Source organism: Erithacus rubecula, assembly GCF_903797595.1.
Source record: "Erithacus rubecula genome assembly, chromosome: 18".
Classification (NCBI taxonomy): Eukaryota; Metazoa; Chordata; class Aves; order Passeriformes; family Muscicapidae; genus Erithacus; species Erithacus rubecula.
In genome coordinates this window covers 1,540,058-1,552,366 of record NC_136670.1, presented here as the reverse complement: position 1 = coordinate 1,552,366, position 12,309 = coordinate 1,540,058, and the positions used below count along the sequence as shown (strand labels likewise).

Below are 12,309 nucleotides of genomic sequence, written 5' to 3'. Positions count from 1 at the left end.
GGGCTCGCTGACACCCTCCCACCCCCGTGACCCCTAGGCTGGTGTCCCCAGAGCCGCCCCCCAAGGGCTTCCTGGTGATGGGCTCCAAGTTTCGGTACAGCGGGCGCACGCAGGCGCAGACCCGCCAGGCCAGCGCCCTCATCGACCGGCCCGCGCCCTTCTTCGAGCGCTCCTCCAGCAAGCGCTACACCATGTCCCGCAGCCTGGACGGAGGTACAGCCCTGCGCGGGGCCGCTGCTCCCCCTGCAGGAAGAGGGAGGATGTCCCTTGGCTGGGCGGGGTCACAGCAGCATCAAGCTCCTTCTGGAGGCTGTCCCCAGCAGCATCCTCGTGGCACAGGGGCTGTCCCCACGCCAAGGGGTAGCTCAGACTGTGCATGAACAGAGGAAAAGGCAGGGCTGGGGTCAGGGAGCTCAGGGGGACAGCGCTCCCTCCCCTGTGCCCTGGGAACACTAGGGGCAGGGGGGCTGGGGCAGGAGCAGGGGGGCTGGGAGAGGGACCCAGCTGTCAGAGCTGGCAGGGGCAGGATGGTAGGATTGGGATGATCTGGCTGGCAGGGCAGGAGCAGGGTGGCAGGGTTGGGGTGACCTGGCTAGCAGAGGCAGGGGCAGGGTGGCAGGGCTGGGGTGAGCAGGGTGGCAGGGCTGGGGTGACCCAGCTGTCAGGGACAGGAGCAGGGTGGCAGGGTTGGGGTGAGCAGGGTGGCAGGAGCAGGAGCATGGTGGCAGGGTTGGGGTGAGCAGGGTGGCAGGAGCAGGAGCATGGTGGCAGGGCTGGTGTGAGCAGGGTGGCAGGGACAGGAGCAGGGTGGCAGGGCTGGTGTGAGCAGGGTGGCAGGGGCAGGAGCAGGGTGGCAGGGCTGGGGTGAGCAGGGTGGTAGGGCTGGGGTGACCCGGCTGTCCCCCCTGGGCAGAGTTCTCCCGCCCAGCCTCCGTCAGTGAGAACCACGATGCTGGGCCTGAGGGTGAGAAGCAAGATGAGGACGGTGAGTTTGGCAGCAGGAGACGCTCTGAGACAGAGGATGAGGAGGTGACCACCCCGACAAAGATCAAGGAGCTGAAGGTACAGCCGAGGTGGGCAGAAGAGGGTGGGGGTGGAGGGGTAGGCAGGCAGGAAGGGTCACCTTGGGGCAGGGTCCCTGCAGCCCTGTCAGTGTCAGCTGTGCCCCAGGTTGGTGGGACCCTCAGGCTGTGGCTCTTGGCCGCACCGGTGGAAGTGGAGCTGTCACAGGGGTTCAGCTTTACTTGGATTCCCCAGAGCCCTCAAGATGGTCTCAAGACTCATCCCCAGGCAGGGCTGGACCTGGGAGCAGCCCAGTTCTGGGACAGGGGTGGGGATGGGGACAGGCTGAGTGCATCAGTGCCCAGCACTGCCTGGGCACAGCCCACCCCCTCCTGTCCTGGTCCCTGGGCTGTCCTAGCCCATTTCAGCCCCATGCTGGGAGGGGAGGGGGGTCCCTACCAGCCTATCATCTTAACTGTGGTGTTTGTGACAAGTGCCCTCAACTGACCCTGCTGGTTACTTTTAACCCTCTCTTTGCTGCCAGCCGGAGCACGAAACTACCCCCAGGCACAAGCAGGAGGTATTCTCTCTCTGGAGTATCGTAGTCCTCATTGGTGCATCATATTGTCCATCCTTCCCAAAACAAGTCCGTCTGTCACCCTATTTACTGGAATACAAGATGCACCGGGCCGGGGGTTGGGTGCTGGAGGAGCCCGAGGAACAGACAGCTGGGCACCAGCTGTGGCATCTTCTATCCCACTAAGTAGGGTGGTCCTGATCGTGCCTGTGAGCAGGGCAGGAAAGCCCCTGGCCCATTGGGATGACCTGGCTTCTGCTCATGTTCCTGACCCTGCCATGTCCTCACCTTGTGTCTCCTCTCCTGTGGAGCTGGTCCCATCCTCCTGCTGGCACCCAACCCACACTCTGCTCCTGCCTGACCCAAACTGCCTCATTCCCCCTGCCCAGAGGCCCCCTGAGAGCTGGGCTGGGGCTCTCCAAGCACTGTGGCTGCCATCCCACCCCACTGGGGCCAAGAGGCTCTGAACTGCCTGGAGGGACCAGCACTGACACCAGCCTGTGCCTGCCCACCCTGATAGGGGCTGAGCAGAGAGGGAGGCTGAGCCCTCCCTGCACAAACTGTGCCTGTGCTGGCCCCATCAGGAACAATTCATCCTGGCCCCAAATCCAGGGCTGCTTCCTCAGGGATCCCCTCTGTGAGCAGAGATCCCAGCTGGAGCTGCCAGTGGGAGCAAGCATGGCCAGGGAATGGGGTTGGCCACATGGGCAGCACCCAGGCTCCCGTGCAGCCCCCCGGGGGTGGCACCGGCCCCAGCCCCGCCCACCTCATCGCTTGCCCGCTGCATGTGCATGTGCCGCGCCCTGCCCAGAGGTGGGCACACTGAGCCCTCCTCAGCTCGGACATGCGGGGCCGGGCCGGGAGCTTTCCTGAGCCCTGCTGAGCCTTCAGCACCTGGCAAATTTGGTGGGGCTTTTCCTGGGACTCTCCCGGGTCTCTGCTCTGTTGGCGAGGAGGTGTCTGGGGCCTCCTTTTGGACCTCAGGAGAGCTTTGGGTTTGGGTTGGAGGCAGAAGCCGGGTTCCTCCTGGGAGCCGGTTTGCCCACCTCTGCGGCGGGACCAGGGGGCCACCCCGAGCCACTGACACCTGACCCCTCACCCCTGAGCACTCTGTGCTGTCTTCTCTCCACAGCACATCAGGCCCACCCCACCTGGGGCTGGTCCACAGGGATCCAGGCTTGGATCCGTGCTGGACATTGCTGCCCAGACCTCCACCCCTTGGTCAGAGCCTGCATTTCTGCTGGAAATGTCACTCGCCTGCCTTTCTGAGACAGAGCCTGGGCTCCCTTTGTGCCTGGCACCAGACAACAGCACAGGCTGCTGGTATTTCCAGCAGGGCCCCATTCCTTGCTGATCCCAAGAGAGAGCCCCTCTGCCCTCCAGGAAGCTTTAACTTGTCCCCAGTCAGGAGGACAGAGAGCCCTGGAGATGCCACCAGGCCATGCCATGCCCTTCACCTCCACACACATTCAGCCCTGTGCTGCCCTTCTGCTGCTGCCTGCAGAGAAAGAGCTGCTCCCTCTCCTCCAGTGATGCCTGCAGACCATGGTGCTCCATTACTCTCCTCATTTGGCTCCTGAGACCCAGAATTGCAGCCTAGTGTGACCCCAACCCTCCCGCTGCCCCTGCTCATGCCTTTGGACTGGGCTGCTGCTTTAACCATCGCTCTCTTCCTCTCTCCTTCCCAAGTTTTTAGACAAGCCAGAGGATGTTTTGCTGAAGCATCAGGCCAGCATCAATGAGCTGAAGCGGACCCTGAAGGAGCCCAACAGCAAACTGGTTCACAGGGACCGGGATAGGAGGCTGCCTTCCTCACCAGCCTCTTCCTCACCCAAGCATGAGGATGAAACACCAAAGGGAACCCCTGAAAAGGCCACTGAGGTTCGTTCTGCTGCTTCTCTCCAGAGAGGATCAGGATCTCTTGGGGAGGAGTCCTTCTGCTCCTGTGTGCCCTGAGAGAGCACAGTGGGAGTGACATGCTGGGAATAGGGGTGTTGTTTCTAAGTGTTTGAACCTTTTTCGCTGCTGGGGGGTCCTCCCTGGGCACTGCAGGAGATTGAACAGCCCTTGTCTGGAGGTGTTTTGGTGCTCTGGTGGCCCATGGAGTGGGGTTTTGTTCACTCTTCTTTTAGGAGCAGCCTGTGAGGCAGTGCCAGCACTGCTTCTGCCCAGGAGTGTCCCCAGCAGAGCAGGACCAGGCCCCTGTGCAGGGGTGTCCTGTGTGCTCTCAGCAGTGGAACCTGGGTGGTGGGAGGAGGTGGAAGGTGCTTGGTGCCACGCTGGCATTCCACAGCCACATCCTCCTTTCTGGGCACTCTGCACACTGACTTTGCACTGGGACCATGGGGGCGACAGGAGAGCGCTGTAACTGGGGTGCCAGGACAGAGCCCCTGGTGCTGGAGGGGTGTGGATATGGCACAGCTGGGCTCTGTGGCCTGGGGCCCTGCTGAGCTCTCTGCAGGCAGCATGTGACAAGAGTGTCCTCCTGCCAGCCTGGATGCCCTGTCCCTGCCTGCTGTCCCCTCCCCTGAGCTGTACCCGCAGCAGGGGATGTGGCTCCAGGAGGGTGGGGCTGCTCTGCCCTAGCTGCCCACTGCCATGAGGAGAGCATGGGCTCTGCAGGGAATTGAGGATGTGCCCATGTTCCCACTGGGTCCCCAGCACTGCCCTGATCAGGGCTGCAGGGGGATGTGGCCCCTCACAAAGCGTGGCTGGGAAGAGGAAGAGGGGCTTTCCCCCATATTGCTTTTACCATGGATGTGAATGGAGCATCTAGAGCTGGCACAGCTGTGACCTCTGTCCATCTATCTATCCATCCTTCCATCCATTCATTCATCCACTCACTCACCTGCCCACCTTTTGTTCCTTCATTCCTTCTCAAAATCTCCCTTTCTCTCTCTCTCTCTCTCTCTCTCTCTCTCTCTTTGTCTCTGTTTCTCTGTCTCTGTCTCCCTCTCTCTCCCTGTGGGTGCTGGGGTTTCCGTGCTGGCACAGACGATGGAAGAGGACACCTTAGACGATTTTGCATCTGAGCATGGAGCTTCCCTAAGCATGGAGTCTTTCACACAGAAAAGCCTTGTCTCCTCTCCTGAGGTTGTCACCATCCCCTTTCTTTCCCACCCCTACTCTCACCATAGGCTCCCCAGCCCATGCCCTCTGAGCAGAGCTGCCCCTGGGTGGGTCCCCTTTCTGGTGACAGGCAGGACCCCTCCCAGGACAGGCCTCTTGGTGAAACCTCTCCCCTGGCTGTTCCTGCTGGACTGTGAGATGTGTTCCTGGAGATAGCTCCCAGTGCTGGTATAGGGCTGTGCTGGAGCCCAGTACTGAGGATCCCAAGGCAGGGGTGACCCAATGGCCTGGACACCTGGGTGGCAGCTGGAGTTCCCTAGGCCCAGGCACCCTGACAAAGGGAATCCCTGGAGGCATCCTTGGAACCATGCCTGTGCACAGCCAGGTCACACTCCATCATTGTGAGGGGTGTGAGCTCTCAGCACCCCTAAACTGCAGCTTTAGCTCAGGGGAGGGGACAGCCTAGAGTGGTGCCTTCACTGAGCAGAAGGCTGGGGTTTGAGCCTTGGTTGTGGCATGGTTGGCCCCAGGGGCAGGGGTGCTGGGACACTTGCCCTGCCTGAGCAGCCCACAGAGGCTGGACACACTTGCTTCATACAGAAGTCACTAGCACAGATAGGAGCCTGAGCCTGGGCTGGCTGAAGCAATCCCCAGGAGGCAGGATGGGGGTCATGGAGGGCTTGGGCACAGCCTGCACTTCAGCAGGGATATGGCACCCTCAACGGAGCAGCAGCATCTCCTGGTCCATGTTGGCTCACTCCCATTCCAGTATTTCTGAGCTGGAGGACAGAAACAGCAGGTGTGAGGTGCACACACATCTCTGGAGTCAGTCTTGCCTTCGGGGTGCCTGGCCTGAGCTGGGCTGCAGGTGCTAAGGTGGCCTCACCAGTGGTTTCTCTCCAGCCCTCTGTGACTGAGACTCAGCTCTGACACGTCCCCACATATCCCCACAGGCCAGAGGCTGTGGTCTCCATGAGAGATTCATGGCCCCAAGGGGCTGATGGCACAAGGACAGCACATGTGCAGAGCCTGGAGCTCTCACCACTGCCACAAGGTCCCCTGGTGCCCATGAGGTTGGGTGGTCTGTCACTTCCAGCCCTCTGTCCACACTCCTGCTGGAGTCCAGGAATGCTGGGCTGGGCAGTGCCAGGAGCCTCTCCAGCTCCCTGCTTTGTCCCAACATCTGATTTCCTCATTATCCTTGCCTGAGGCTGTGCTTTCAGGTGAGCTCTGTCTCCCTCAGAGCAGAGATGAGCAGCAGGGCCCTAAGGATGCCCAGGGGAGGAGCCTCCCATGTGCCCAAGGGCTCTCTGAGGGTGAGGCCCCCGTGCAGGGGCAGAGGCTGTCTCTGCTCCCTGTTATCCTCTTTCTGTCTCTTGGCCACAGTGGGAATGGCCTCCCCAGCTGCTCCTGTCCAAAGAGCAGATGCATAGGGAGGGAAAGAGGGCAGGGAAGTGTGAAAGTCATTTATCCCTTGGGAGGTCAAGGCTAGTCTGTGGACACACCCTTCCCAGAATCATCCCCTTTGGAGGCAGCTTTGCCGTGGCTCCATCCTCCAGCCAGCTGACATCCAAAGCTCATGAGCTCCCTGCTTCCCTGGGGGATGTACCCCAGTATCCACAGTTTTGCTCCAAGCATCCCCCAGAGCCCTCAGGCTCTGGAGACACAAGGACTGCCCTGAGCTGTGGCTGGAGCTGGCACTGAGCCTTCCAGAGCAGAGTTCACACCAAGGAGGAGCTAAATGTCCCTTGAGCAGGACTGTGCTCATCTCAAGAGTCTAAGGATAAGGGAGAAACTGGTTTGGAAATAAATCTGAAACTCTGGGGTTTTCCTGACTGGTGAAGAGGTCCTGTCATGGATGAACACATTCCAGGGGTCAGACTTTTTAATCTACAACATTTATCTTGGGCCTTAACTCAGAGGAGGAGCCTGAAGAAACTCATCCCCTTTGCCCAGGGAAGGTCTCTGAAGGACTCTGGTTTGCAGCCAGAGAAGAGGGATGAGAGGGCTTTGCTGAGGAGACCTGTACATATGCCCACAGCCTGTCCATCCTTGTCCTGGCTGAAAATGGGTTCAGCAGTGGGACAGCAGGGGAGGAGCAGGAGAGAAGCTGCTGCACCCTCAGGAAAGTGAGCAGTGTTCTGGCTGAGTGTGGCTGCTGAGCAGAAGGAGCAGTGCTGAGGGAAGGAGTGCCAGACACCAGCCTGAGCTGAGCAGCAGCCAGTGAGCCTCCCAGCCTGGGGGGATGCAAACCCAGCTGGGAATGGCCCCGGGGCAGCCACTACTCCTGATGGGCTCTGTTCCCATTTCCATGGACTGGGAAGGAACAGAAGCTGTTGTGGAGGCAGGTCTGAAGGAAGGGAGCTGGAGAGCAGCTGGTGCAGGGTAAGGGGCTATGGGAGAGGCTCCTGCTGGAGGGGGCTGGGGGTCAGACCCTGGTGCTCAGTGGGGCTGCCTGGCCAGGGCAGAGTCCCTGCCATGGATCCCTCTGGCACCAGAGGAGGAGGTGCCCTTGCTGCCCATCCCCGTGGGTGTCCTGGCACTGCAAGGATCTAGTACATCACTGCCCTCCGGGCTGGGTTGTTGTCCTGGGGGCCAAGGGCTGTACCCCAGCACAGCCCCCGGGTGCTCCTGGGTATTTCTGGGGGCAAAGGGAATCTTGGCAGAGGCAGGCAGGGGGCTGCAGTACTGTGGTGAGTGAGCTCTGCTTCTTTTGGCACCTGGCAGAGAAAGCAGCAGCTGGGAATGGCATTTTTCTGCTGGGGGCTTTCACTGATTTCTCATTTCCTTGTGGGAGCTCTTCTACTAGTAACTAGTTTTCCTCCTTTCTTTCTCTCCTCTAATATTATCTTCCCTTCCCTCTCTCTGGCTCTGCCCCCCTCTGCCCCCGTTTCCCCTACTCCAGGATCAGACACTAGGTTTGCATTTTGGGTGCAACTGCTCCACACATGCCCCTGGCCCCCTGTGTAGAGCAAGGCTCACATTTCCATGGATCACTATTCCTGGCAGGAGGGGGAGCAGACAGGCAGCCCCTCCCTGGGCCTGGAGTGCATCCTGGTGCTCTCAAGGGCCCTCCTTGCCCCTGCTGCAGGCTGTGCCCAGGCAGGCTGTGCCATGGGCAGTGCCAGCCCCACAGGGACCCCAGCACTGCCCTCCTCGTGTGCTGCCAGGGGTGGCTGAGCTGCCTCATGGTGCAGATGTTCTCCTGGAACTCTCTTCCCGTGAGTTATTTCCTACCTGCTGTTCCAAAAGTGGCTGTATGTTAGCAGTGCTTTGTTCTTGGCACTCATGAGGCCTTTAGCTGACGTGCAGGATGAGCACATGGATGTACAAGGTGTCCCTGGCAGCAGTGACCTGGTGTCCTCTGCCAGCAGCACGGTGACATTCCCACTGTGGCCGTGCTGCAGGGTGTTCCGTGGCCTCTGCTTGGTCCTGCTGTTGAGCCCATGGTCTCTTACACTTCACAGGAAACCTTTCCCAGGTGACAGTTTCTGAACCCTTGGTTTCAGCATGGCTGGGTTCTGAGGAGATGTCCCTGATGAGCTGGAAAGGAGGGATGACCTTTGGGAGAATCTGAGCTGCAGCATCTGGTAGGAAGGGACAGGGCCTTGCTCATGGCTTCAGGTGGTTTCTTTCCCTGCTCATGCTCTTGGCAGTGTAACAAATTCTTAGGGCACATGTATGAAGCTGAGAGTGAAGCTACCCAAAACTCAGGGTCTTGCTTCCAATGGAATCTCACCCCTGGGAATTGCCAAAGCCAGCTGAAAACAAAGGGGCAGCCAGCTGTGTTCCCCTGCCTCCAGAGACACCCTGGTGGCTGTTAATGTGTCTGCTGGGAGCTGCATTCCCACTCTGTGCCACCAGCAAAGGCCCAGGTATTCCAGGTGTGGCAGGGAACCACCACGCAGAGCAAAGCACTGTCCCCAGAGAGGACACTGGCTCAGTCCCCAGTGGGGCATCAGCCCCTTATTTCCAATCCCTCTCTCCGTCAATGAGTTGCCAGGCTCTTTGTACAGAGCCTCAATTCTGGCCTTGATAACAACAGCAATAATAATAATAATAATAATAATAATAATAATAATGACAGTGGTGATGATGACAGTGATGTAGGCAGCCCTGTGCCAGGCAGACCAGCTGTGCCACTCGTGCCAGCAGCAGTCGGGGCCAGGGTGTCTGATGCGTTTAACTCTTCTTGCTCCAATTGCAATACAGGGCTCGGAGCACTGGGTATTTATAGAGAGAGAAGCCCCTAGGCTGGAAGCTGTAGCTCTGAGGAAAACTCTGAGAGCCAAGACAGAAGAAGCACGTGCAGGGACCTCGGAGGAGAGCACAAGTGGGAGCCTGATGAAAGTGGAGGTGACAGTAGGGAAAGCCAAGGACGTGGCAGGCCAGGAAGAGCCGGCAGCTGAAACCTTGGAAACAAGGAAGAGAGCCAAAATGATTGCTAGTCCCGAGGATTTTGAGTCTGTGTGGGAGGATGAGCTCTATGAGAAGGAAAGCAGGGGTGAGTCCAGCCCAGGGGCGGCACATCTGCCTGCCAAGAGCACTGAGGGGGAGCCCCAAGAGCTGGGCAAAGATGCAGCCACCAGGGAGCGTGGGCTGCCTATGCCCTGTCAGCAGCCTGAAGAGAAGCAAAGGACCAAGATTTTGGAGCCAGAGCCTTCCCAGGGGGAATGTGAGGTGCTCTCCAAGGAACGTGCTTCCACAGTGTTCAAGAAGCAGGAGGCCAAAGTGCCAGCCACGACCCCAGAGTTCCTGAAAATTAAAGTGAAGGCTGGCGACGACAGCTCAGAGACTTCTGCAACTCAGAGGATCATCTACTTAGGAGATCCAGAGGGGGAGGAGAAGGACAGTAAAACACACCTGGTCTTGGACACTGATGGGTGGCTTGGCTTGGAGGAGAGACCAGAAGCTCCAGTAAACACATCCAGGGAGGAATCCGGGCACATGGCACCCATGGCACAAGGGTTCCAGTCCCTCTCCTCAGCAACTCAGCAACACAGGACAGTGTCTGGAAAACCCACTGGAGAACCAGAGCCACCTGGGATGGGCTGCGATGGAACCAGCCTGGGGGGACATCCCCTCTCAGGGTGGGAAGAGCTGTCCCTGCAGCCAGAGAAAGCACCTGGTACTGGGGTGCCTGGAGGAGCATCTGTGGGAAGTGAAGCCCTGCTGTGTTCCCAGGAGGTGGGACCAGAGGAGACAGAGCTGCAGAGCTCAGTGGGATGCTTGAAGCCATGTGGCCTGGCAGGGGATGGCCCCTGGGCTGAGGAGCACAGAGGGAGCCCAGCACAGTCCCCAGACATCTGCCCAGCACTGGAGGGGCTCTCGGGAGGGGTTGGAGCAGACAGTGACAGGGAGGAAAGTGCCAGAGTGGTTCTTCAGATGGAAGAGATAGAGCCCAAATCTCCTTCATCATCAGCTGGGTCTTGGCAGGGCCACACTCACACCATGGGGCTGCAGGGGGACAAAGCCAGCGCTCCTGTCCCTCCACCTCTTCACCAGAAACCCAGCCCAGTCCCTGCAGAGCCATCTCTGGGTACAGAACCCCAGGGCACAGAGCTGTCCACGGGTACCAGTCCTGCCACAGGGGCTGCCATGCCCAAGGGTGTGAGCCCCTCAATGGAGGTGGCTCCCCTGGGCACTGATCCTGAAACTGAAGAACAATCCCAAAATGTGGGATTTGCCTCATGGAAACCCCATCAAGGGACAAGTCCTGTTACAGGAGAATCATCCCAAAACACAGACACTGCAGCAGAGTCGATCCAGGTTAGAGACCTGGCCACCAGGGAGGTGGCCCAGGACATGGACACAGCACAGAATAATGTCCCTGCCACTGAAGAGCCACAGCAGGAGGAGAAGGCCATGATCAAAGAGCTCTTTCAGGGCTCAGGGAAGCTGACCAGAGATGAAGGCTCTGGGATGGAAGAAGTATCCCATGACAAAAGCCTTGGCATGGCTGAGCTGTCCCCCAAAGGAGAAGAAGCAGAACACCAGACTGAGACAATCCTGAGAGACTTGCCCCTCCACACAGCAGATCCCAAAGCACAAGAGCCACTCCAGGACTCAGAGTTCAGTATGGGACAAGATCTGCAGGGTGGGAGCCAGACAGTCACAGGAAGCAGCAGGGACAGTGACCTGGCTCTGGGACAGCCACCTCAGGATGAGTCTCCTCCCAGAGAAGCTGCTGATGTCCCACACTTCCAGTCCCCTGCAGCAGGATTGTGCCAAGGAAGGGAGGCATCCCAGCTCTCTGCTCTGGCAAATGAAGGCGGGGCAGGGCATTCAGGTGGTGGGACTCATCCACAAGAGCCTGGGGTGCCAGTGTGCATGGCTGGGCTGGCAGGAGCTGTGTCCCAGGAGCATGGGGACAGGACTGTGGCCCCAGGAAACCAGCAGGACAGCAAGAGCTACAGGGAAACCTCAGTGGCCTCCAAGATCAAGATGTTTGAGCAAGGGGAAGTGGAGCGAAGGGCGGCCCAGGAGGGACAGGAGCGTGTGCCTGAAGCTGCGACATTGCTGACAGCCACGGGGAAGACAGATGTGGCACAGGATGTGCCTTGGAGCACCGGCCTCGCCTCACCCCCTGCAGCAGGAGCCGTGTCCAGTGTGGGCTCCTTGGCCCTTGGGCAAGGGGCTGGTTCAGGAGCCAGCTGCCAGCCTGAGTCCCTGCAGGAACGTGTCTCTGCTGAGCCCGAGCACGAAGAAGACAGTGCTGAGCTGGCCTCGCCCGACTCCGGCTGCGAGCTGACGCTGGCCGAGGCCGTGGTAACTCCAGTGCAGCGTCCGGACGGGACATTCGTGCGCATGTTCTGTGGCTCTGCCCGTGTCAGTGGCTCCTCACACATCCATTGACTGGCAGCAGGCGCTTTGCATCCCTGTCCTCTCTGTCTGTGTGTGTGGTCAGGCTTCACTGGCTGCATGCGCAGCCGCTGCCCAGTCGGTTCATCAGCTTTTGTTTTGCGCCTCCCCCAACATTTTGGCTCCCTGGAGAATGCCGCTCACTGAGCCCAGGAGGGGCACCCGAGCTCCGTGGCCGGGAGCTGCAGAGGGCGCCGGGGGTGGCTGGAGGAGCTGACTGGCACAGACATGCAGCCCCAGCAGCGGTGTGCCTACGCTTCCAGCTTCACCCCTGCATTTCCTACGTTGGTTGATGCCCCTTCTCGCTTAGCTCCCACTCTGCCCTGCCTTCAGCAAGCTGGTGGCTGGCTGATGGGGTAGCTTCCTTCGCTCTTGTGAGCGCTAGAGCAGCTCCTGCACAGTTCATTTCCTCCCGACTAACCCTTTTCTCTAATCCAGAGCAAATCTCAGGAACCAAGTGGGGAAGAAAAGGATTTATGTGACCCATCAGTAAAATCCAGCCTGAAAGAAGAGAATGTAAAGGCTGCTGTTCCAGTGGTCTCGCAGGTCTCGGTGCTGTTTTGCTAAGTGCTTCTCCCGGCAGTGTGAGCGCTCACCCCGCGGCCAGGGCTGCGCTGCCCCTCCGCTCCCCTTGCAGGGCTCTCTGTATGTATTGGTCAGGCACTCACCCCCACCCGTGTCTGCGGGCGTGTTCCTCGCGGCTGCTGGACACCCTGTGTTTTGCCCATACCTCTCAACCTCCCACAGTGCCGAGGGAGGGGTGTGCCGGCACAGCCCAGCCCTGGGGGGATGGCCCTGGC

General features: G+C 59.5%; 1 protein-coding gene across 4 annotated transcripts in view; it reads left to right on the top strand.

Moving 5' to 3' along the window:
* Positions 1-12,309, top strand: part of EPB41L1 (erythrocyte membrane protein band 4.1 like 1) — a 58,481-nt gene that overhangs the window by 38,296 nt on the left and 7,876 nt on the right. For 3 of the 4 annotated variants that reach the window (XM_079321975.1, XM_079321976.1, XM_079321977.1), the window contains exons 12-14: positions 38-213; positions 914-1,062; positions 3,269-3,460. In XM_079321975.1, the coding sequence (XP_079178101.1) occupies positions 38-213; positions 914-1,062; positions 3,269-3,460 (517 nt within the window). Of the gene's footprint in view, positions 1-37; positions 214-913; positions 1,063-3,268; positions 3,461-4,573; positions 4,673-8,860; positions 11,417-11,947; positions 12,056-12,309 lie in introns of all 4 variants that reach the window. The other variant, XM_079321974.1, reaches the window with a different exon arrangement.